The 24,318-nt window shown below is 35.8% G+C and overlaps 1 protein-coding gene across 1 annotated transcript in view; it reads left to right on the plus strand.

Annotated features, from left to right (window-relative positions):
- The window catches only part of LOC128223585 (uncharacterized), a 187,483-nt gene that overhangs the window by 136,030 nt on the left and 27,135 nt on the right, over positions 1-24,318 (plus strand). Inside the window, 1 exon segment of the mRNA XM_052932860.1 lies at positions 5,320-5,452. Coding sequence (XP_052788820.1) covers positions 5,320-5,452 — 133 coding nt within the window.

The raw sequence follows: 24,318 nt of genomic DNA on the forward strand, positions 1-24,318 counted from the left end.
TGCACCAGAAAATCTTTCTCCTGTGATCTGGTCACCCTCTATATGAATTTGAGGAACTTGGACTCCACAACCTTGATATGAGGTCTCGCATAAATCTTGGTACGTATCCAATATATCAACAACATCAGCATATTTCTGTTCATTTATAGCAGAATTTGAAGGGGTATGACTGACTCCAACAATTCAAAATTTCTTGCCCTCTTGTATGGAATTGATCAGCTCAGTGTTAAAGCTGCCCGATATGGCTGACATAGTCTCCAACATGCCAGAATGGCTAAGTGACATAGAACATAAAAACAAAAAATCACAAACAAGAGACATGGAAGAACAGCACAAAACTCCACAAACAGCACAGTGCAAACATATTATAAATAAAAAACAAGGTATGTTTATCAAGGATTGTTAGGTACCGCATTGGAACGGTCAGTAAAATGTAAAATTTCTGGGGGTCCATATTTAGTACAGTTATTTATTTTTTACATTTCTCAAGAGCACCAACAGTCACCTAAAAATATGCCAGTCCTAATTTTAGGACAACAAGTTTGGTGATAGGTGGTTGTATGTAAGTTTAATGTACAAAGCGGACACTACAAAGACAATGTTTGCCAATTCAATGGTCACTTCTCTTTAAAGACTGATGATTAATAGGTGGTTATGAAACCTGACCGAGATATTCTGCCAATTCACATTCGGACAAAGTTTGGTGGCGATATGAAAAATGCTTTTGAAGTTATTGTGTGGACATGGCCAATTACTATAAATTAAGAGTGATTACTATTGAATGACTAGAGTGATATTGCTGGTTATTGAACTTGTCCAAGATGTTATGCCAAAAATATTGATTGTTCTGACCAAGTTTGGTGACGATGGACAAAGGCTTATCATGTTATTGAATGGAAAAACATGCTGGACACCGCCCCTCACCCCCCCCATGTATGTCGCATAGAACACTGTAATATATTCGTTTTATAAAACCAGGCGTATAAAAAGCGAATCAAGATTATGCTTCTTTGCAAATACTCAACTAATATGATATCGACATATAGTCTTTTAAAAATAATAATCCTTTTTACATAATCTTTTTATTTCTATCGTTAAATTGATGCAACACAATTAACCATTCAAGCTACAGTCTATAATTGAACACTGAACTCATTTTATAGTCAAGACTGTCGGTAAAATTAAATTAAATAAATAAATGACTCAAAGCTGCTTATAAATCCAAATCATATTCAATTATAAACATATGCATGGCATAAAGAGACATATTGAAGAGTTTGAATAGAAAAAGCCCTGGTCTGTCACATTACCCAAAATTAGGTTGATCGTTTAGACGATGATATCCTGTGGCTGAATTTCATTACCCGTTCAAAGTGAAGAGTAGAACCAGCAGTTGAATGGGAAAACATCAGCTATAACTTGGAACCTAACTGTAGGACATAAAAAATAAACAAGGGTTTCAATTATAATAAAAGCAATTGCATGCTGAACTTCACAAATGTAACAATGAAAAAACTATTTATAAAATAGCAGGCTTAGAAACCTTGAAAAATGTCTTATGATATTATATACTTTTATATGTGGTGTGCATACATGTATACACTTTGTCTTTTTCAATTTGAAAGACAGTTGTCAAGTTCTCATTAAGTGTCATAAATTGTTTCCATATCAAATGGTTAAAAACTGGAGAATATATATTGCATATTAATGTTAGATAAATGTAATAGTAGGGTTCATATATGTTCGCATGTATGTATATAGGTATGTATGTATAGCACTATTACGCTTTGAGAATTTCTGTCAAAAACATTGTGGTAGTGGCTTATTTATAAGACAATTCATTATAACAGGAAACAAACATTTGAGGCCAAACATTATCTAAACTACTACGCCTGCAACAATTCAGAAACAGTTTTACATGCTACAAACCATAATTTTTGGTGAGTCTGTTCATTTGCAAGTGTAACTGTAACATCCTTTTTGACACTGGACAGTTCACGGAACCTTTCTTTCATCAACATGCCATAAACTGTACCCAGCACTGGCACAACAGACTCTGTTGGGACTAAATTTCCAGTTAGAAGTGCAACAGCAAGTAAAATTTCAGCAAGTAAAGTTTGCTTGTCTATCATTTCAGCTATAATGTTGTCCCAACTGAAGGTTGTCAGATTTTCATATTGTTTTCGATTTAAAACACTGCTTCTGGTTGCACACTCTCTGGCCTCCATTTCTACATCATACAGTACAAGGCACTTCAATTCCTCTGCTAGAGATGAGATATATACAAGTACGTAAACAACCGATTTCCAAACAAGCCAAAGCTAACCAACACTACCTGACGATAAATCTATATAAATAGACGGTCCACAACATATATTTCACAATAAGATAAAGAATACACAGGAGGCAGACCTTGTTTAAGTTTATTTCATTCTTCTCAATTTTGCTTCCCGGCTTAACGTTCTTTATTCTAATTGCACGTTAACTTCCTCTTCCTCTTTCACCGCCTGTATATATACAACTGGAGACATACCATTATACTATTGTAAAAAAGCTGATCTTGGGTATAGATAAAAAAAAAATGTTCAAATTAAAGTACATCTTTACTGTTTTATCATTTACATTAATATGTGTAAATACTGTCTCAGCTGATTGCTCTGACAATAAAGATATTTGTGAATGGATTAACTGGAATCCTTGGAATGAATGTTCTAGGACATGTGGGGGTGGAACCAGACAAAGATCGAGGAGTCTTTGCTGCAAAACTGGATTGTCCTTTGATGAGTGTTTAGATCAATGTGGACTCGTAAATAACGCCCATGTCTCGGAAACTTGTAATGGAATATGCTATAATGGGGGTATATTCAGCTCAAGTTGTTCTTGTACAGACGCTTTCTATGGTTCTTGTTGTCAAACAGGTAAATGCTAGAGTAAACATCATACTCTAATATAAATATATTTATAGCGTAACGGATAAGCATTTCCGGTGAATTCAGCCGTGCTGGAAAACTCTATCCGGCACTCCATGCTTGATGAATAACGCGCTGTGACGCAATACGTTCATTTGTTTTATTAAACACTTTATGTTATTATGATGTTTCAATAAACGATTCCCATAAACATTTACTTTACAAAAAAATAGTTTCAACGCAAAACAAAATAACCCTTTAAAGACGTTATATTGAAGGAACGTCTTGACGTACACAGTGAATACAAATTACTGCTCGTCATGACCCCAGTAAACGTCATCGCACGCGCATATTGGTTAAATATACAAAAAAAATCGTTTATCGATGTCTTTAAAAAAGTAATTTAAGATATGCTAGAAAAACATATCAATCATGTGTGTCTGATCCGGATAGAAAATTCCGACTCTCGGGCAAGCTGCGTAGCCGGTAGCCCGGCAAGCCTCATGTTTATATTGTTAGCTGCGTGGCCTTCTATTATTATCAACTCGTTAAAAAGTCCACACATTTTAAACAATTAAGTTGCATTGATAAAAAATTGAAGATAATGCAAGTTCATTTAAACAAGTGTTCTAATAGTAATAATATATTAGTTTGTTTATAGCGGTTATAACGATGAATCCTTGTTCGGTAGACATTGACTTTCTAGTTCAATAGACTTATTCGGTCAATACAAAATGTATTTAATCATTTGGCAATCAGTTCAATCAACGACAACGAAAAGTTAATTAACCTGACTTTTAAGGAGGTACATTCTGGATAACAATTGGATTAGGAAAGTGATCGATACTATTTGTATTGTCAATGCGTAGAAAACAAAGAGAACAAACTATAAGTGAACAAGAATGTGTTTATCTACAATACCTTGTATAGGTTAGAGTCTGTTAAGTAATTTCTCCGTGAATAAGTGACCTAAGGAAGCGGAGCCCAGCAAAAATTGCAACAGCTTTGAAATTAATCCGTGCGCCTGTCAAAAGGAACTGTCAATCACTGCAAAAATAGTGTGACGTCATTTAAATCAGCGTTGACACTTACATCGAACCTTTGAAAATGCCAACAGTAGGTTTGACTATATGATATATGCGCATGCCTATTTACTTATTCATGAAGAGTCGTCTTAAACAATAAGTAACCATTCTTCACAAATAAGAAACAGAACATATAAATTTAGCGCCCCTGATTTGCTGACAATGTAGGGCAAACACTTGGTAATAGTTAGATGACATGAAGTGAATTATCAATGATTAAGAATGGGCGGAGTGAGCGTAGCGAATTCACTTCATTTCATCTAACTGACTTAGAATACAACCTCATTGGCAGATATATTGCCAAGCAAACTTTGACGTTGGGAGTGTGTATCGAATGATTGACAGTAGGCGGACTTTTTAACAATCGCGAAAGTTGAAATTCTTCATGATTAAGTCTACTGCTTAATGGTAGCTTTTTCTGCAAATTCATTGGCGTTAAATATAGGTTGTATTCTAATGTTCAACTGTGAAGATATTTGATTAAACAAAGAAAGAAAAGTCCCTCTGAGTAATCCTCAATGTGACAAATGTAGTTGACCATTGTATTACTTTAAATCATTTAGATATATGTTTAATTTTATATTTATCATAAAGGTGTTCATTGTTCAGATTGTCCTGCATTAAGCGAGTGTAAACGCCGAAATTGCACAGCATCCTACAATGTCATCTGCAAAGAGTGTAACGATGACAATGTCTTCTTCAAGCGTTACAACGGAGACAAGGAGTGTCAGAGTAAGGAGATATACTTTGAAGACAATACATCATGTGGACACATTAGGTGTCTATTGCCATCATGTGTTATCTTAAAATATGTCAGTACAATACAAAATTAGGTACGAATCTCCTCTTGTCTTGGTTTTATATATGTGACTTTTTGGTTATTTATTTAAAAAGTTATATTGTTATTGTACATTTATTTCTATATAGATGATTGTAACAAATATGATTCAGTTAAATAAAAATGCGTTCCTGGAACAACCACTATTGTTGGCCTGGAAGTTGCAGCGCAGGTGGTCTTAAAAAGGATTGCACATGCGCAACGGGGTTTAGAAAGATTTCAACAGATGGAGAAACGTCATGTCAACCAACTAAAGCACCATCAATATTAACTTGTGACACTGTTGCTATCGGTCCAAACGGTGAAAAGAAGAGAGCAATGTCATCGACCTCTTCCACCGCGTGTCAGTATTTACAAGATATGTATGGCAACTATCAACCGTCTGTATTGGAATTTGGTTTGGTCACGGTATACACAATTTATATTTCCAGCTCTTCGCGTCCGTCCTTTATTGTTGATTTACACATTTGTTATATATTTTATTTAGGAGCATTCGCTACTTTATCAACAGAAAGGCAACTTGCTGACATAGATTCGAGTCAGTCCGTTATTAGTGCGCATCGAGATTCAGGCAATTTGACTGTTACTGCAAGTACCTACAAACTGACAAATGGCGAGGCGTAAGTAAATTATTTATGATAAGTCAATCCACTTTCAACATATCTCTATTGGAAGGAGTTCTAAGATCATAATATTATTATTTTAATATTTCCAACAGATTATGTTTGGAGTTCGAAGCTAAAGGTGGTGGATATTTAAAAGCAAAGGATACTAGAACGAAAACCCATAATCTCAATGCTACGTTTTATCACAAAACTAAAGAACAACGAAAAGTTTGCTATCGTTATGACAGTCAACTACCTGAACACTGTTCAAAACAGTACATGTGCACTTATGAGCCTTTGCAACTTAATGAAAGGATAACACGGTCTTCCGTCCACAAAGTTAAGTTTAACGGTTGGATGGATCCTGTCCCTCCAGGAGGAGAGCCGCGCACCGCTTCATCCATTGAGAGCTACGAAATTCGGGTAAATGAAGTTTTGCCATCGAAAGGGACACTTAAGGTAGATTACACAACCAACATTTTAAGTACAAAGGTTAACCATACAGTCAAAAACATGGATCTTAATCTTACTTCAGACACACCAAGGCTCTTTTGTTTAACACTGGAGGTGAAGGATTTTGCAGACAATGTTCGACAGTGTCGCCGTTTTATTCTCTACGACAACACTTCGTCCATTAAAGTGTGGAATGAAAAACCTTTCAGATTTACATTTGCTTCACCTGCTACAAATTACACTTGGCAAAACGATCACGATATATGCATAAGCTGGAAAGATTACTTTTACAACGATTTCTACAAACATAATAAACTCCTCAATCCTATTGAGTCCGACCCGCACGGTCTTATAACAGGCTCATACGATCAAATAACTGGAGAAATACCTATCTCCGGGACATCAAATGTATATGGTATTATTGCATACTATGTTTCGTCGGGTCTGAATAATGGTTCATTCTCGGCAGATATACCCGCCTCTACCTTCACAAATCAATCATTTTGCAAGGATTTGAATGTTAAAGACGGTGATACATACACACTGAATGTAAAGGCAATTGATATAGCTGGACATACTCTAAGCGATAACCGAACTGTATTCATTGATCGCTCAGCACCACATCTCAGCGATATTTGGCTTGAGAAAGATGGATACGAAATGTTGTTTGTACATAGTAGCACGGATCTGTCAAAGATGAAAATAACGTTCCATGCCCTAGACAAACACAGTGGAAATTCATCTGTCGCTTGGATATTTTGTAGTGCAAAGTCCGACAAAGAGCTTGTATCATGGCAAATTGGTGGTCAAAAGGTTACGGTCAGTAGCTTTAAATGATTAACGAACGTAATAAATAAATGCAGAAAAAACATCGTTATCTAATTAGCTGTTACTGTTAAGTCCATGTGTCATTTAAGACTTAAGATGTTTAATATTCAATACCAATTGCATCTGATTTGATTTGCATCGAAACAAAATTGTCCTGTTTGTCAATTGCCAAAATAGTGCCATTACTTCTTATTTCAGGAAATATGTTATAGCGATAATAAGGATAATAAGTGCTATTGTTCCCAGATTGGTCACTGTGAAGTTTGTAAGTACTATGTCGACCTAGCGGAAAACATGAAAGATCACAATATCATCGGTGAACAGAATAAAGAATACTTTTTCAATATATCTGTCAAGAGCACTGCAGGACTGATAAGTGAAAAAGGGATTACCATAGTAGTAGACGAAACTCCGCCACAATTTGGAAATGTGTCCATAGAACAATCGAATTCAAATGGTAATTCCGATTTCATATAATATAAAAAATGTTATAAAAAAGTTTTACGGACATATTATGATTCACGTTATAACGAACAATACTACATACCTGAATTGAAGTTGAAGATCTATCGTTGTTTTTTAACATTGAAAGTAAAACACGAAAAAGGAACATACAAAAGCCTTTTTCGTTTTTCTAATGATTGAATAAAAAACCAAAATTGATAGGTTTTTCCCTTTTCCGTTTTTTTTTAAATATAACCACGGAATACAAAACAAGGAAACTATTTATTTATACCGTTTTTGTTTTTTTTGTTTTACAAAGAGTAAAGACGGTATATACACGGACCCAACTTGAACCAGCTCGATATTTTTTTCAGTGCGATGGTTATCTGAAATTGATTTAAGATTAAATATATTTGTTCAGCGCTCGTTCAAAAGAGAGGAATTCGGTAGATTGCATTGCTTTAGGTTTAGCGAGAATGAATCACTTAAAAAAGTAAAAAGCATCCAACCAAGAGAACACTTAATCAAATTCAATTTAAAAGATCGAATAATTATTATTACCTTCTGTAGGTTGGCATATAATATCTCCGTTTCTGGAAAAATACACATCTGAGAATTATTTGAATCCTACAGCGATTTAAAAATAATTTTCGCCAAAAGGTTGAAAGGTTATCATCACAGCAAAGGAAGTGAAACCCCGCCCAAAATGTATACATTTTGATTGCCAGCCTGAACACGCTTTATATTAGCAATGAATGGCAAGCTTTTTCTGGTTTTTATGTTTATTTTTGAGTGGTGCCCAATTTATTTTTAAAACAATCACTCCGGAAAAGAAAGTTCAGTGGTGATTATTGTTAGTTTAGTGGTGATCATTGTAAGGTCAGTGGTGATTATTGTAAGTTCAGTGGTGATTGTTGAAAGTTCAATGGTGATCATTGTAAGTTCAATGGTGATCATTGTAAGTTCAGTGGTGATTATTGTTAGTTCAATGGTGATCATTGTAAGTTCAATGGTGATCATTGTAAGTTGAATGGTGATCATTGTGAGTTGGATGGTGATCATTGTAAGTTGGATGGTGATTATTGTAAGTTGAATGGTGATCATTGTTAGTTAATGGTGATCATTGTAAGTTCAATGGTGATCATTGTAAGTTCAGTGGTGATCATTGTAAGTTCAATGGTGATCATTGTAAGTTCAGTGGTGATTATTGTAAGTTCAGTGGTGATTATTGTTAGTTAATGGTGATCATTATAAGTTCAATGGTGATCATTGTAAGTTCAGTGGTGATGATTGCTAGTTCAATGGTGATTATTGTAAGTTCAGTGGTGATTATTGAAAGTTCAATGGTGATCATTGTAAGTTCAGTGGTGGTTATTGTTAGTTCAGTGGTTATTATTGTAAGTTCAGTGATGATTATTGTTAGTTAATGGTGATCATTGTAAGTTCAATGGTGATCATTGTAAGTTCAGTGGTGATTATTGTTTGTTCAATGGTGATCATTGCAAGTTCGGTGGTGATTATTGTTAGTTCAATGGTAATCATTATAACTTCAGTGGTGTTCATTGTAAGTTCAGTGGTGATTATTGTTAGTTCAATGGTGATTATTGTAAGTTCAGTGGTGATTATTGTTAGTTCAATGATGATTATTATCATTTCAGTGGTGTTCATTGTAAGTTCAGTGGTGAAGCTTGTTAGTTCAATGGTGATTATTGTAAGTTCAGTGGTGATTATTGTTAGTTCAATGGTGATTATTTAAAGTTCAGTGGTGATTATTGAAAGTTCAGTGGTGATTATTGTTAGTTCAGTGGTGATCATTGTAAGTTCAGTGGTGATTATTGTTAAGTCAATGGTGATCATTATCACTTCAGTGGTGTTCATTGTAAGTTCAGTGGTAATTATTGTTAGTTCAATGGTAATCATTATCACTTCAGTGGTGTTCATTGTAAGTTCAGTGGTAATTATTGTTAGTTCAATGGTAATCATTATCACTTTAGTGGTGTTCATTGTAAGTTCAGTGGTGATTATTGTTAGTTCAATGGGGATTATTGTAAGTTCAGTGGTGATTATTGTTAGTTCAATGATGATCATTATCAATTCAGTGGTGTTCATTGTAAGTTCAGTGGTGAAGCTTGTTAGTTCAATGGTGATTATTATAAGTTCAGTGGTGATTATTTTTAGTTCAGTGGTGATTATTGAAAGTTCAGTGGTGATTATTGAAAGTTCAGTGGTGATTATTGTTAGTTCAGTGGTGATCATTGTAAGTTCAGTGGTGATTATTGTTAGTTCAGTGGTGATTATTGTTAGTTCAGTGTTTATCATTGTGAGTTCGGTGGTGATTATTGTAAGTTCAATGGTGATCATTTTAAGTTCAGTGGTGATTATTGTTAGTTCAATGGTGATCATTGTAAGTTCAATGGTGATCATTGTAAGTTCAGTGGTGATTATTTTTAGTTCAATGGTGATTATTGAAAGTTCGGTGGTGATTATTGAAAGTTCAATGGTGATTATTGTTAGTTCAGTGGTGATCATAATAAGTTCAGTGGTGATTATTGTTATTTCAGTGGTGATCATTGTAAATTCGGTGGTGATTATTGTAAGTTCAATGGTGATCATTGTAAGTTCAGTGGTGATTATTGTTAGTTCAATGGTGATCATTATAAGTTAGGTGGTGATTATTGTTAGTTCAATGGTGATTTTTGTAAGTTTAGTGGTGATTATTGTTAGTTCAATGGTGATCATTGTAAGTTCAGTGGTGATTATTGTTAGTTTAATGGTGATCATTGTAAGTTCAGTGGTGATTATTGTTAGTTCAATGGTGATCATTGTAAGTTCAGTGGTGATTATTGTTAGTTAATGATGATCATTGTAAGTTCAATGGTGATCATTGTAAGTTCAGTGGTGATGATTGTTAGTTCAATGGTGATCATTGTAAGTTCAGTGGTGATTATTGTAAGTTCAGTGGTGATTATTGTTAGTTCAGTGGTGATCATTTTAAGTTCGGTGGTGATTATTGTAAGTTCAATGGTGATCATTGTAAGTTCAGTGGTGATTATTGTTAGTTCAATGGTGATCATTGTAAGTTCAGTGGTGATTATTGTAAGTTCAATGGTGATCATTATAAGTTCGGTGGTGATTATTGTGAGTTCAATGGTGATTTTTGTAAGTTTAGTGGTGATTATTGTTAGTTCAGTGGTTATCATTGTAAGTTCAGTGGTGATTATTGTTAGTTTAAAGGTGATCATTGTAGGTTCAGTGGTGATGATTGTTAGTTCAATGGTGATCATTGTAAGTTCAGTGGTGATTATTGTAAGTTCAGTGGTGATTATTGTTAGTTCAGTGGTGATCATTTTACGTTCGGTGGTGATTATTGTAAGTTCAATGGTGATCATTGTAAGTTCAGTGGTGATTATTGTTAGTTCAATGGTGATCATTGTAAGTTCAGTGGTGATTATTGTAAGTTCAATGGTGATCATTATAAGTTCGGTGGTGATTATTGTGAGTTCAATGGTGATTTTTGTAAGTTTAGTGGTGATTATTGTTAGTTCAGTGGTTATCATTGTAAGTTCAGTGGTGATTATTGTTAGTTTAAAGGTGATCATTGTAGGTTCAGTGGTGATTATTGTTAGTTCAATGGTGATCATTGTAAGTTCAGTTTTGATTATTGTAAGTTCAGTGGTAATTATTGAAAGTTCAGTGGTGATTATTGTTAGTTCAATGGTGATCATTTTAAGGTTAGTGGTGATTATTGTAAGTTCAGTGGTGATCATTGAAATTTCAGTGGTGATCATTGTAAGTTCATTGGTGATTATTGTTAGTTCAGAGGTGATCATTGTAAGTTCAGTGGTGATTATTGTTAGTTCAATGGTGATTATTGTAAGTTCAGTGGTGAATATTGTTAGTTCAATGGTGATTATTATAAGTTCAGTGGTGATTATAGTTAGTTCAATGGTGATCATTGTAAGTTCAGTGGTGATTATTGAAAGTTCAATGGTGATCATTGTAAGTTCAGTGGTGATTATTGTTAGTTCAATGGTGATCATTGTAAGATCAGTGGTGATTATTGTTAGTTCAATGGTGATCATTGTAAGTTCAGTGGTGATTATTGAAAGTTCAATGGTGATCATTGTAAGTTCAATGGTGATTATTGTTAGTTCAATGGTGATCATTTTAAGTTCAGTGGTGATAATTGTTAGTTCAATGGTGATCATTGTAAGTTCAGTGGTGATTATTGTTAGTTCAATGGTGATCATAATCACTTCAGTGGTGTTCATTGTAAGTTCATTGGTGATTACTGTAAGGTCAGTGGTGATTATTGTTAGTTCAGTGGTGATCATTTTAAGTTAAGTGGTGATTATTAAAAGTTCAGTGGTGATTATTGTTAGTTCAATGGTGATCTTTGTTAGTACAGTGGTGATCATTTTCACTTCAGTGGTGATTATTGTAAGTTCAATGGTGATCATTGTAAGTTCAGTTTTGATTATTGTAAGTTCAGTGGTAATTATTGAAAGTTCAGTGGTGATTATTGTTAGTTCAATGGTGATCATTTTAAGGTTAGTGGTGATTATTGTAAGTTCAGTGGTGATCATTGAAATTTCAGTGGTGATCATTGTAAGTTCATTGGTGATTATTGTTAGTTCAGAGGTGATCATTGTAAGTTCAGTGGTGATTATTGTTAGTTCAATGGTGATTATTGTAAGTTCAGTGGTGAATATTGTTAGTTCAATGGTGATCATTATAAGTTCAGTGGTGATTATTGTTAGTTCAATGGTGATCATTGTAAGTTCAGTGGTGATTATTGAAAGTTCAATGGTGATCATTGTAAGTTCAGTGGTGATTATTGTTAGTTCAATGGTGATCATTGTAAGATCAGTGGTGATTATTGTTAGTTCAATGGTGATCATTGTAAGTTCAGTGGTGATTATTGAAAGTTCAATGGTGATCATTGTAAGTTCAATGGTGATTATTGTTAGTTCAATGGTGATCATTTTAAGTTCAGTGGTGATAATTGTTAGTTCAATGGTGATCATTGTAATTTCAGTGGTGATTATTGTTAGTTCAATGGTGATCATAATCACTTCAGTGGTGTTCATTGTAAGTTCATTGGTGATTACTGTAAGGTCAGTGGTGATTATTGTTAGTTCAGTGGTGATCATTTTAAGTTAAGTGGTGATTATTAAAAGTTCAGTGGTGATTATTGTTAGTTCAATGGTGATCTTTGTTAGTACAGTGGTGATCATTTTCACTTCAGTGGTGATTATTGTAAGTTCAATGGTGATCATTGTAAGTTCAGTGGTGATTATTGTTAGTTCAATGCTGATTATTGTAAGTTCAGTGGTGATTATTGTAAGTTCAGTGGTGATTATTGAAAGTTTAGTGGTGATTATTGTTAGTTCAATGGTGATCATTGTAAGTTCAATGGTGATCATTGTAAGTTCAGTGGTGATTATTGTAAGTTCAATGGTTGATCATTGAAAGTTCAGTGGTGATCATTGTATGTTCAGTGGTGATTATTGTTAGTTTAATGGTGATTATTGTAAGTTCAGTGGTGAATATTGTTAGTTCAATGGTGATCATTGTAAGATCAGTGGTGATTATTGTTAGTTCAATGGTGATCATTGTAAGTTCAGTGGTGATTATTGTTAGGTCAATGGTGATCATTGTAAGTTCAGTGGTGATTATTGTTAGTTCAATGGTGATCATTGTAAGTTCAGTGGTGATTATTGAAAGTTCAATGGTGATCATTGTAAGTTCAGTGGTATTATTGTTAGTTCAATGGTGATCATTGTAAGTTTAGTGGTGATTATTGTTAGTTCAATGGTGATCATTGTAAGTTCAGTGGTGATTATTGTTAGTTTAATGGTGATCATTATCTCTTCAGTGGTGTTCATTGTAAGTTCATTGGTGATTATTGTAAGTTCAATGGTGATCATTGTCACTTCAGCGGTGTTCATTGTAAGTTCAGTGGTGATAATTGTTAGTTCAATGGTGATCACTGTAAGTTCAATGGGATTCATTGTTAGTCAAACGCTGAACATTGTAAGTTCGATGATAATCATGAGCATTTTTTTTCAGTCACATGTTGTAAAGTTGGTACAAATATACATTATGTAACCAAAATAGACAAAATTCTAAAAACAAAAGTTTATAATCTAAACTATGTGCTTTAAATTATTTATGTGAATAATGTTAAATAACGTTTAAGGCTCAGATGAACATTGTGATGATATTTAACGACACTGAAGCTACAGCCACCATGTGCCGCATAGAACTACAAGATGAATAAAAGAAGGAGGACTTTGAACAAAACAAAACAAAACATTTGATAATCAATTTAGGAGATATTAATAATAGAATAGTACATGGTATACCATAACTTTTGCTTGATGATTGCCCAAGTGGGAATAATAATTTCCCGAGGCTAAAAGCCATGGTCAACCATGTCTTATGTAGTATAATACAGATTTTTGCTTAAAGGGATACAATTACATAACAATGAAGTAAAACAATATTTTTGCAGACGATGCTAAATACATAAAGGATGGCTCCAAATCTTTTGAAACTTTCTTCAAAACAGAAGAAAAGTTTTGAAGAATATCTAGCATAAACTTAAATTCATTGGAATCTACAATCTTAAGAGTAGGCAGTTTAAAATCATCATATATTGCATACTTAGATGGATATCAGTTTCAAAACGACGGTCATGAAGCCAAAACGCTTGGAAACGTTTTCTTTTCAAATCATTAAACGCCATTTTGAAACATCTTCATCAGAGCAACAACATACTTTACAATGAAATGTGTTTTCCAATCAATAAAGTTAGCCATTTTTATATATTAAATATAACATATTTACATCTTAATATAGCTTACCTTTTCCTTTTTATAATTGTCGCGAAAAAGCTCCATTATTGATAGTAGTCATCTCCTTAAAGGTGTGTATTGAATTGATCGACGAGACAATTGAACTTGAAGTTTAATTAAATGGCTAGCGTTCTCACTTCATAACAGATATTAGTATATGAATTGTTATTCATCAAATATTACAATTTTTGTAATTATACGCTTGACTAAGGAGTTGCAATAGCTCTTTTTAGAAAAAATAAATGACATATACAGTATAGCATATTGTAATGTTTCAATAATTTTGCAGGTTATCTTAATATCACCCCCCCCCAAAAAAAAAAAAAAAAAAAAAAAAAAAAAACACCCCTCTCCCAAAAAAACAACAACAAAAAAAAAAAACAAAAAAAAAAAAAAAAAAAACAACAACAACAAACAAATTCAGAACAAGAATATAAGCCAAAGACACATTCTACTGAATGACACAAATCATTACAAACTATATACATTAAGGTCAAGCAATGTAGCACACGCTCACTCAATGCAGTCAAAACAAAGCAGGCAGTTTTTTTTATTTTTAATACTTTGCCTGTTCTTATACTTTCCATAAAAAAAAAAACCTATAACCCTATGCAGGACATCCATTTGTCCACGGAGGTAAAACATTATCAAGCTCTTCTACAATATCATGGCCATTGTTTGTGATATTAAGCATGTTTGCATCAGACCCGAGCCACGGGATTTTTAAATATCTGCGACATTAACTCCCCATTGAAATATATGGGGGGAACTTAAGCTTGGTGACGTCAGAAACCTGTCACCCAATTACGTTTTATTATTAGATGTTTATAAGGAAATATTTGTACACCTTGCTAAGCCAGCTATGTGAGATGTTTTTTCCTTGACTACCTTTATCGACTATTGATAAATCTTTGGACAAGCGTGAGGTTATGGCCATACAAACTAGTTTAAGCCCTCAGTGAAATCCATGGTGTTTAACCTTTCCGAGGTAGGACCCATGTTTTATTTATATACTTCTGTTGTTTTGTATATGTAGATTGTTCTAATGTATTTCGTTTTTCGTGACCGTTTACTCGAACAGTAAATATAGTATAGCTAGTCGTCTATAAGTCATCCTTCGTAAGCGCTAAACTTTGTATCCAGATGTTTGATTGGACAACAATGCTCGAATAAACATGGCGGACTGGTTATAGTTAAGCTATTTCTCGGACAGCAAAACAGTACAATTATTTGTTAAAATAAATAAAAATGATACTGTCTCGGGTATTTTTAACACAAGCATTCCCTCTAATACACTCGTAGGGAATGTATGTGGATATCGAACGGCTGGAAATGCAAGGAACCCACAACCACCGGAGCACGAGCATGGTCACCTAATAACAAGATTTAGACTTATGGTTTGGTCTGAAATGGTGTTTGAAAGTCATTTTGTGACCAAATCAATTGAGCTAACTTGTGATAAGATAGTGTTATGATTGCTGACAGTACCAAGTCAGTATTAACAGTCATGTGATAATTCAAATGAAACTTAAGTGTTAAATATAAAGTTTATGTTTAAGATTGTGAACAGTATCTAGTCAGTATTGCCAGTGATGTGATAATTAAAATGAAACATAAGTGTTTAATTTAAAACTAATATTAAGATTGTGAACAGTACCTAGTTAGTATTAACTTTCATGTGATAATTTAATTAAAACTTAATAATAGTGTTCAATATCGAACTATTGTTAAGATTTAATGATGTGAACACCATTCAGGCAGTAATTGTTCAGTGATTGGAAGAAAAACTATTGTTTAATATAGCACTGTTTGTAAGATTCAACCCTGTTTTATGTATAAAGTATTAGATTTTGATAAATAGCTTATTAACTAATGTTTCATTTCCTATCAAAAAATAAAACAAGATTTTGAATTTTTATTTTTATTTCCTCCTCCTACGAACATATTCAATCATGGCGGTTCGTTAAACAAACAATAACAAATAAAAGGCCAATGGCAGGCAAAAAAGCAGAGTAGACTAACATCTCACGCGCATTTTTAGGTAGACTAAAGCCTCACGCACGTTTTAAGGTAGACTCAAGCCGCACGCGCGTTTTTAGGGAACAATAAAGCCTCAGGCGCGTTTAAAGGTAGACTAAAGCCTCACTTGCGTTTTAAGGTAGACTAAAGCCTCACGAGCGTTTAAAGGCAGACTAAAGCCTCACGCGTGTTTTAAAACAGTCTAAAGCCTTACGTGCGTTTTAAGGCTAACTAAAGCCTCACGCGCGTTTTAAGGCAGACTAAAGCCTTACGCGCGTTTTTAGGTAGAATCAAGTCTCACGCGTGTTTTAAGGTAGACTAAAGCCTCACGCACGTTTTAAGGTGGACTTAAAACCTCACGCGTTTTAAGGGAGAATAAAGCCTCACGCGTGTTTTATGGCAGAGTAAAGCCTCACATGCGTTTTAAGGTAGACTTTAGCCTCACGCGCGTTTTAAGATAGACTAAAGCCTCACGCGCGTTTAAAGGTAGACAAAAGCCTTACGCGCGTTTTAAGGTATACTAAAGCCTCACTCGCGTTTAAATGTAGAATAAAGTCCCACTTGCATTATAAGGTAAAATAAAGCCTAACGCGCGAATTAAAGTAGAATAAAGCCTCGCGTGCGTTTTAAGGGAGAATAAAGTCTCACATGAATTAAAAGGTAGAAAAGAGACTCGGGCGCGTTTTAAGAGAAAATAAAGCTTTCATGCGCTTTTAAGGTAGATTAAAGCCTCGGTATAATAATGCCTCACACGCGTTTTAAGGTAGAATAAAGTGTCACTCGCATTTTAAGATAGAATAAAGCTTCACGCGCATTAAAAGGTAGAATAAAGCCTCACACGCGTTTTAAGGTATAATTAATCCTCACGCGCGTTGTAAGGTATAATGATACCTCACGCGCGTTTTAAGGTCGAATACAGTCTCACTTGCATTTTAAGATAGAATAAAGCCTCACGCGCATTTTAAGGTATGATAATGCCTCACGCACATTTTAAGGTAGAATAAAGTCTCACTCGCATTTTAAGATTGAATAAAGCTTCACACGCATTAAAAGGTAGAATAAAGCCTCACACGCGTTTTAAGGTATAATAAATCCTCACGCGCGTTGTAAGGTATAATGATGCCTCATGCGCGTTTTAAGGTCGAATAAAGTCTCACTTGCATTTTAAGATAGAACAAAACTTCACGCGCGTTTTAAGGTAGAATAAAGCCTCACGCGCGTTTTAAGGTATAATAAAGCCTCACGCACGTTTTAAGGTATAATAAAGGCTCTCTTGCATTGAAAGGTAGAATAAAGCCTCGCGTGCGTTTTATGGTAGACTTAAGCCTCTAGCGCATTTTATGGTAGACTTCAACCTCGCGCGTGTTTTATGGTAGACTTCAGCCTCGCGCGCGTTTTATGGTAGACTTAAGCCTCTAGCGCGTTTTATGGTAGACTTAAGCCTCGGGCGCATTTTATGGCAGACTTCAGCACCGCGCGCGTTTTAAAGTAGACTAAAGCCTCACGCGCTTTTAAGGTAGACTAAAGCCTCACGCGCGTTTTGAGGTATAATAACGCCTATCGCGCGTTTTAAGGTAGAATAAACCCTCACTCGCGTTTTAAGGTAGAATAAAGCCTCACGCGCATATAAAGGTAGAATTAACCCTCGCGCGCGTTTTAAGGGAGAATAAAGTCTCACGCGCGTTTAAAGGTAGACAAAATCCTCACGCGCGCGTTAAGGTAGAATAAAGCCCCACACACTTTTAAGGCAGAATAAAGCCTCACGCGTGTTTGAAGGTAGACTTAAGCCTCACGCGCGTTTTAAGATTGAATAAAGCCTCACGCGTGTTTCAAGGTAGACTAAAGCCTCAAGCGCGTTTTTTAGGTGGACTAAAACCTCACGCGCGTTTTAAGGTAGAATAAAGCCTCACGCGCGTGTTAAGGTAGAATAAAGCCTCACGCGTGTTTTAAGGTATAATAAAGTTTCACGCTCGTTTTAAGGTAGACTAAAGCCTCACGCGCGTTTTAAGATATAATAACGCCTCACGCGCGATTAAGGTAGAATAAAGCCTCACGTGCGTTTGAAGGTACAATAAAGCCTCGCGCGTGTATTTAGGTTAAATGAACCCTCGCGCGCGTTTTAAGGGAGAATTAAGTCTCATTTTCTTTTTAAGGAAGAATAAAGCCTCGCGCGCGTTTTAAGGTAGAATAAAGACTCGCACGCGTTTTAAGGGAGAATAAAGCCTCACGCGTGTTTTACGGGAGAATAAAGCCTCACCCGTGTTTTATGGCAGAGTAAAGCCTCACATGCGTTTAAAGGTAGACTTTAGCCTCAGAAGCGTTTTAAGATAGACTAAAGCCTCACGCGCGTTTAAAGGTAGACTAAAGCCTATCGCGCGTATTAAGGTAGAATAAAGCCTCGCGCGCGTTTTAAGGGAGAATAAAGTCTCACATGAATTTAAAGGTAGAAAAGAGCCTCGGGCGCGTTTTAAGGAAAACAAAAGCTTCCACGCGTTTTAAGGTAGAATAAAGCTTCCACGCGTTTTAAGGTAGAATGAAGCCTCACGCGCGTTTAAGGTACATAAAAGCCTCACGCGCGATTTAAGTATAATAAAGCTTCACGCGCATTAAAAGGTAGAATAAAGCCTCACACCCGTTTTAAGGTATAATAAATCCTCACGCGCGTTGTAAGGTATAATGATGCCTCACTTGCATTTTAAGATAGAATAAAACTTCACGCGCGTTTTAAGGTAGAATAAAGCATCACGCGCGTTTCAAGGTATAATAAAGCTTCCACGCGTTTTAAGGTACATTAAAGCCGCACGCGCGATTTAAGGTATAATAATGCCTCACGCCCGTTTTAAGGTAGAATAAATTGTCACTCGCATTTTAAGATAGAATAAAGCTTCACACGCATTAAAAAGTAGAATAAAGCCTCACACGCGTTTTAAGTATAATAAATCCTCACCCGCGTTGTAAGGTATAATGATGCCTCACGCGCGTTTTCAGGTCGAATAAAATCTCACTTGCATTTTAAGATAGAATAATACTTCACGCGCGTTTTAAGGTGGAATAAAGCATCACGCGCGTATAATAAAGCCTCACGCACGTTTTAAGGTATAATAAAGACTCTCTTGCATTGAAAGGTAGAATAAAGCGTCGCGCGCGTTTTAAGGTAGACTTAAGCCTCGGGCGCATTTTATGGTAGACTTCAGCCTCGCGCGCGTTTTAAAGTAGACTAAATCCTCACGCGCGTTAAAAGGTAGAATAAAGCCTCACGCGCATTAAATGGTAGAATAAAGCCTCACGCGCGTTTTAAGGTATAATAAAGCCTCACGCGCGTTGTAAGGTATAATGATGCCTCACGCGCGTTTTAAGGTCGAATAAAGTCTCACTTGCATTTTAAGATAGAATAAAACTTCACGCGCGTTTTAAGGTATAATGATGCCTCACGCGCGTTTTAAGGTCGAATAAAGTCTTGCATTTTAAGATAGAATAAAACTTCACGCGCGTTTTAAGGTATAATGATGCCTCACGCGCGTTTTAAGGTCGAATAAAGTCTCACTTGCATTTTAAGATAGAATAAAGACTCTCTTGCATTGAAAGATAGAATAAAGCCTCGCGCGCGTTTTAAGGTAGACTTAAGCCTCTAGCGCATTTTATGGTAGACTTCAGCCTCGCGCGCGTTTTAAAGTACACTAAAGCCTCACGCGTTTTTAAGGTAGACTAAAGCCTCACGCGCGTTTTAAGGTATAATAACGCCTTTCGCGCGTTTTAAGGTAGAATAAACCCTCACGCGCGTTTTAAGGTAGAATAAAGCCTCACGCGCGTATTAAGGTGGAATAAACCCTCGCGCGCGTTTTAAGGGAGAATAAAGTCTAACTTGCATTTTAAGGTGGAATAAACCCTCGCGCGCGTTTTAAGGTAGAATAAATCCTCACGCGCGTATTCAGGTGGAATAAACCCTCGCGCGTGTTTTAAGGGAGAATAAAGTCTCACTTGCATTTTAAGGTGGAATAGACCCTCGCGCGCGTTTTAAGGCAGACTCAAGCCTCACGCGCATTTTAAGACAGACTAAAGCCTCGCCCGCGTTTTAAGGCAGACTAAAGCCTCACGCGCGTTTTAAGGCAGACTAAAATCTTACGCGCGTTTTTATGTAGACTAAAACCTCACGCGCGTTTTTATGAAGACTAAATCCTCACGCTGGTTTTTAGGTAGAATAAAGCCGCACGAGCGTTTAAAGATGGACTAAAGCCTCACGCGCGTTTTAAATTACACTAAAGCCTAACGTAAGTTTTAAGGGATAATAAAGTTTCAAGCGCGTTTAAAGGGAGACAAAAGCCTCACGTGCGTGTTAAGGTAGAATAAAACCTCACGCACTTTTTAAGGCAGAATAAAGCCTCACGCGTGTTTGAATGTAGACTTAAGCCTCACGCGCGTTTAAAATAGAATAAAGCCTCACGCGTGTTTCAAGGTAGACTAAAGCCTCACGCGAGTTTTAAGATATAAAACGCCTCACGTGCGTTTTAAGGTAGAAAAAAGCATCACGGGCGTTTTAAGGTAGAATAAAGCCTCGCGCGCGAATTAAGGTAGAATGAACCCTCGCGCGCGTTTTAAGGTAGAATAAAGCCTTTAGTGCGTTTTAAGGAAGAATAAAGCCTCGCTCGCATTTTAAGGCAGAATAAAGCCTCACGCGCGTTTTAAGGTAGAATAAAGCCTCACGCGCGTTTTTAGGTAGACTAAAGCCTCACGTGCGATTTTAGGTAGAATAAAACCTCACGCGCGTCTTAAGGTAGACTTAAGCTACTCGCGCGTTTTAAGGTAGAATAATGCCTCACGCGCGTTTTTAGGTAAAATAAAGGATCGCGCGCGTTTTAAGGGAAAATAAAGACTCACTCGCGTTTTAAGGTAGAATAAAGCCCTCGCGTTTTAAGGTAGAATAAAGCCTAACGCGCAATGTAAGGTAGATTAAAACTTCACGCGCGTTTAAAGCTTGAATAAAGCCTTTAGCGCGTTTTAAGGTCGAATAAAGCCACAAGAGCGTTTTAAGGTAGACTAAAGCCTCACGCGCTTTTTAAGATATAATAACGCCTCACGCGCGTTTTAATGTAGAATAAAGCCTCACGGGCGTTTTAAGGTAGAATAAAGCCTCGCGCGCGTATTAAGGTAGAATGAACCCTCGCGCGTGTTTTAGGGAGACTAAAGTCTCACTTGCATTTGAAGGAAGAATAAAGCCTCGCGCGCTTTTTAAGGCAGAATAAGACCTCGCACGCGTTTTAAGGTAGAATAAAGCCTCACGCGCGTTTTAAGGTAGACTTAAGCTACGCGCGCGTTTTAAGGTAGAATAAAGCCTCAAGCGCGTTTTTTTTTTTGTACAATAAAGCCTCGCGCGCGTTTTAAGGGAGAATAAAGACTCACTCGCGTTTTAAGGTAGAATAAAGCCCTCGCATTTTAAGGTAGAATAAAGCCTCACGCGCAATGTAAGGTAGATTAAAACCTCACGCGCGTTTAAAGGTTGAATAAAGCCTTTAGCGCGTTTTAAGGTCGAATAAAGCCCCAAGAGCGTTTTAAGGTAGACTAAAGCCTCACGCGCGGTTTAAGATATAATAACGCCTCACGCGCATTTTAAAGTAGAATAAAGCCTCACGGGCGTTTTAAGGTAGAATAAAGCCTCGCGCGCGTATTAAGGTAGAATGAACCCTCGCGCGTGTTTTAGGGAGACTAAAGTCTCACTTGCATTTTAAGGAAGAATAAAGCCTCGCGCGCGTTTTAAGGCAGAATAAGGCCTCGCACGCGTTTTAAGGTAGAATAAAGCCTCACGCGTTTTAAGGTAGAATAAAGCCTCGCGCGCGTTTTAATGTAGAATAAAGCCTCATGCGCGTTTTAAGGTAGACTTAAGCCACGCGCGCGTTTTAAGGTAGACTAAAGCCTCACCCGCGTTATTTGGTAGAATAAAGCTTCGCGCGCGTTTTAAGGGAGAATAAAGACTCACTCGCGTTTTAATATAGAATAAAGCCCTCGCGTTTCAAGGTAGAATAAAGCCCCACGCGCAATGTAAGGTAGAATAAAACCTCACGCGCGTTTGAAGGTTGAAAGGTTTTTAAGAAAAATACATTTTGCATTTTATTGTGAAATTAGTATTAAATGGACATTGAACAAATTACATGGTGAACAGTTCATCCAATTGAAATAAAACACGAGCGAATTATTATTAATACGTACTTTCATTTGGCAATTCTTTTTTATATAACTGCTTGGTCAATAAACATCGTATCAATTTCATTATCTGTACTGCTTATAATATGATTTATAAACCACTTCTTAAAACAAACTACTGAACTTTGATTTGATTGTAAAGTGTTGATTCCACTGACTTCAAACAGTACACTATCGTGAATAAACAAGTCGGTATTGTAAGTATATACCCCTTCCTTAAGAGTGATAACATCAAGAGGGTTACTGAAATTATTGTTTGTTTTGTTTTGTTGTTGTTGTTGTTGTTGCTGTTTTTTGTTTTTGTTTTTTTTGGGGGGAGGGGGGATTGCAATTGAGCACAAACACGTGACAAGTTCTCAAATTCAAGTACTAGGTAGTCCCAACACTGATGAATGTTAAACGTTATTTTTCCGGTAAATGCTAGTTGGCATTGACTTGTTCCACGAGCGCTTTAGGTAAGTTCATCTTATTAGTATTCCTTCTGTACGTGCTTATGATAAAGTTTCAATTATATAAATCCAACAATATACTGAGGTCATTTCTGTATTGCATTTGGTGTCCCAAGCGGTTAAATAGCGAGTGTTTATCATTTTTGTACCTGTCATGATACGAAAGCTGCTAAATCAGCAAACTTATGGAAATAAATGGTTCTCGCTTCTGTGTATTTTACAAATTACGAAATAAAACAACAAATACTTGACCTAGTAAGAAAAACAAGTCATTTAAAGATAGTTTGTTATCGCGTTGTGATTTGTCCTTTTTTGATCATCCACTTTAAAGATAAACAGAGAACTTGCTACCAAGTTCGAAAGAGTATTAAATTGATTGTAGATATGTGAGTAAATTCGAAATTATAATTCACAGGGTTGTTAAACAAGATTGATAGATAAGAATGAAGAGCGCATATAAGGTCCCAGTTTTGAACAAGGAACTAAACATAATCAATCCGTTTTATTAATAATGTTTTGATATACATGTATAGAAATCTATTTTATCCTGTCACTTGCATACAAATCGGTCCAATAACAATGTACCGTGTAAATTTTAGTTTATTTATTAGGATAGTAGACCACGTGATGTTTATCTACAGTCAGGTGGTCATGTGACGGCGAAAACGAACTTCTTTCCTATATTCTGCAATGTCAGAGGAAAGCAACAAATACTGTTTCAGTATCTTATCAATAGACCGCCAATAACCGACCTCCTCAACAATCACTCTCTTTGCCGGTGCAGTTCTGAACATCCAACACTATCAGCATTAATTAAATACATTAAACATGTGGCGATTGTTTGTAAACACTCGTGATATTGAACAATGACCTGTGTACTGTACTCTTACTGTGACTTACGGAATAAGTGTTACATCATCAGAAAATGTTTGGAGACCGATCCATGTTAATGCACTTTTAAAGGCTTTTTTATGTTTTGAATTGATAATGACGCAATAAAATGCATTTACTTTGAATATAAACGTATTGAAAACAGTTGAACAGTTTTGAGAACTATTTTGGTGGCGATTTAAACATTGATACCTAGTGTAATAACGTCAACAGGGAAAAAACAGTTGTCACCCTTACTTTTAAAGATGCTTTATATTTTTTATGTTATTTATTGCGTTTAATTAACCGAAGTAACATAATAAATATAACACTAGATTAGTGCCGTGGATGGCGAAAGTTTATCTGGCAAGGCGAAGGAATTTATCGGGTGAGCCGAAGGCCTCCATCCACGACACTAACCTAGTATTCTCTTTAGCATGGATGTTCCAGAGATGCATCTGTCGTTTACTGATTGCTTCAAAGAATGTGTTTAACTAAAATTTGTTTAAGCTACTTGTTATACTATTTTAAAAAAACAAATGTAATGAAAGGACATTTGTCCCTTATTTGGCAATTTAAAATTCGTTGTTTTTGAAGTATTCCTTATCAACGTAGCACGGTAATTGATGTCTCTCTTACATAGACTCAAGGTTTTTTTTATTTGTTGAGCACTTAGGGGGATAAAATTCATACTTATTTTTGTATGTATCACCGATTTTTCCTACTGAGCTTGTTTGTCCAATAGAATACTTCCTAGTTAGAT

Source organism: Mya arenaria, chromosome 17 (assembly GCF_026914265.1).
Source record: "Mya arenaria isolate MELC-2E11 chromosome 17, ASM2691426v1".
In the NCBI taxonomy this organism is placed as follows: Eukaryota; Metazoa; Mollusca; class Bivalvia; order Myida; family Myidae; genus Mya; species Mya arenaria.